At 43.5% G+C, this 2500-nt stretch overlaps 1 protein-coding gene across 1 annotated transcript in view; it reads left to right on the top strand.

Annotated features, from left to right (window-relative positions):
* LOC134454771 (uncharacterized) overlaps positions 1 to 2500 on the top strand; it is a 28423-nt gene that overhangs the window by 5518 nt on the left and 20405 nt on the right. The window contains exon 2 of the mRNA XM_063205931.1: positions 2196 to 2276. Coding sequence (XP_063062001.1) covers positions 2205 to 2276 — 72 coding nt within the window. The 5' untranslated portion in view covers positions 2196 to 2204. The remainder of the gene's footprint in view (positions 1 to 2195; positions 2277 to 2500) is intronic.

The raw sequence follows: 2500 nt of genomic DNA, 5'->3' as shown, positions 1-2500 counted from the left end.
CAAAGACTGCCTCTCAGACACTTTAATGTGCAGCACAGGAGCGCCCCAAGGTACTGTGCTCTCTCCTGTCCTTTTCACCTTGTATACCTCAGACTTTAGTTACAACACAGAGTCATGCCACATGCAGAAGTTCTCTGACGACACTGCAATTGTAGGTTGTATAAAGGAGGGGCAGGAGGGGGAGTACAGGAGTCTGGTGGAAGGCTTTGTGCATTGGTGCAAAATCAACCACCTTCAACTCAACACCACAAAGACCAAGGAGATGGTGGTGGATTTTCGGAGGTCCAAGCCAGCTCTGGAACCTGTCGCCATTGTTGGTGTTGAGGTGGAGATTGTAAGCACATATAAGTATCTGGGGGTATAACTGGATAACAAACTAGGCTGGTCTGCCAATACAGATGCAGTATACAAAAAAGGACAGAGTCGGCTATACTTCCTGAGGAAACTGTTCTATCAGTCTGTGGTTGCCAGTGTACTTTTTTATGCAGTGGTCTGCTGGGGTGGAAGCAGGGATGTTGCGCGGCTTGACGGACTGGTGAGGAAAGCTGGCTCCGTTGTGGGAGAAGAGCTGGAGAACTACACTTCATTGTCAGATAGACGATCTTTGAGCAAACTGCTCACCATCTTGGACAATAAGGCGTGGCGCACCCACTCTACAACACAATCATCCAACAAAAGAGTGTGTTCAGCTGGAGGCTGAGAGCACTGAAATTCAGGACTGACAGACTGGGGAAATCATTTGTCCCTAGAGCCATGCAACTCTATAATTTGTCCATTAAGGACAAAGAGAAACTCCTGGACTTTTCTGCATGATCACCTTATTTATTTTTTATCAACTTTTTTATTTTTATATTATTTTTACTTCTCTTTTTAATCTACAGATCAAACTGGAAAAAGAATTTCCCCTTGGGGATAAATAAAGTTTAATCTAATCTAATATATCATAAGCGTATATCATGTTTTTGCCCTTTGTGTTATACTTAGGTTCAAGTAAGATCATTCAGATTCTATTTAGCTGATATACTGTAGGTAGTTTAATTTAACACACTCTGTTCCTAGCATTGATCGTCTTGTTTTATCATATCATTATTTGAGCTTAGATGTGCCATGGTAAAGAAAATACTAACAACGAAACTGTGGCTAGTAATAAGGCTGAAAGGCTAGTGACACTGGAAAACCCCTAGCCACTGTGGCCAGTGAGCAAAAAGTTAATGTCTAGCCTTCGGTCTGAACATACAGCAAGTATGTAACCTCAGACCTTCAAATATGTCAAGAGCAAGACTGAAAGTAAACAAACACAGTTTCCTGCCACAGTTTCCATCCAACATAGTTGACCTCAATGAGTAATTGGTCTACACCAGTGTTTCCCAACCAGGGGTACGTGTACCACCAGGGGTACGCGAGCACACTGCAGGGGGTACTTGGAAAAATGAAATTTTAACAAATATATGGAGCTTAGTTACATTGGGATGGAGAAAGCGATATAGAACTTGACTTAGGGGGTACTCATGGCGCAACGAAAAGGCTTGGGGGTACAAAAGACAAAAAAGGTTGGGAAACACTGGTCTACACTACAGTGACTGCCTTACAATCAGTTGATTCTATGCTGGTTGGATCCATTTTGTGGCAGGTGTTTTTTGGGGTTTAAAAAAAAAAAAACTTTTTTCAGTAGCAACACAGTCATCAGGTACAGTGAAACAACAGGTGTAACAGATATGTAATATAATGTGCTAGGGTTGCGCTCACTTACACCATGAAATTACATCTACTGTCATCTCTGCTGCCCTTTGTGTCCAGTGTCTATGGGCCAGACTCTATGGCATGATGTGTACAGTATGTGTGTGTGTGTGTGTGTGTGTGTGTGTGTGTGTGTGTGTGTGTGTGTGTGTGTGTGTGTGTGTGTGTGTGTGTGTGTGTGTGTGTGTGTGTGTGTGTGTGTGTGTGTGTGTGTGTACTCCTCTTAACCCTTTGTGGCGTGTGTCTATAGGGTATGGGCCAGACTCTATGTCTATGGCATGATAGGTGTGTGTTTGTGTTTGTGTGTGTGTGTGTATGTGTGTCACGTGTGTGTGTGTGTGTGTGTGTGTGTGTGTGTGTGTGTGTGTGTGTGTGTGTGTGTGTGTGTGTGTGTGTGTGTGTGTGTGTGTGTGTGTGTTCTGTTCTTAACCCTCTGTGGCTTGTGTCTCCCTCAGCAGAGGAGTGTCATGGCCGCCGACACAGGCGTCAGAACGGAGATGGACGAGCTGCAGAGGAGAGCCAATCAGGTCACAGATGAGGTAACCACACAAATACTGCTGGAAATGAATGAACCTGTTCAATGTACTTGATTGTCAACACACAGCACAGAGGTTTGAAATTGCATTTGACCAGTCTCCAATGTGCAATTAAACTAAACATAAAATAGATATTAATTTAACAATAATCATACTCTCTCACAAATGCAGGCACACACACACACACACACACACACACACACACACACACACACACACACACACAC

Source organism: Engraulis encrasicolus, chromosome 8 (genome assembly GCF_034702125.1).
Source record: "Engraulis encrasicolus isolate BLACKSEA-1 chromosome 8, IST_EnEncr_1.0, whole genome shotgun sequence".
In the NCBI taxonomy this organism is placed as follows: Eukaryota; Metazoa; Chordata; class Actinopteri; order Clupeiformes; family Engraulidae; genus Engraulis; species Engraulis encrasicolus.
The sequence above is the reverse complement of the archived record's forward strand: the minus strand, read 5'-3'. Positions and strand labels throughout refer to the sequence as shown.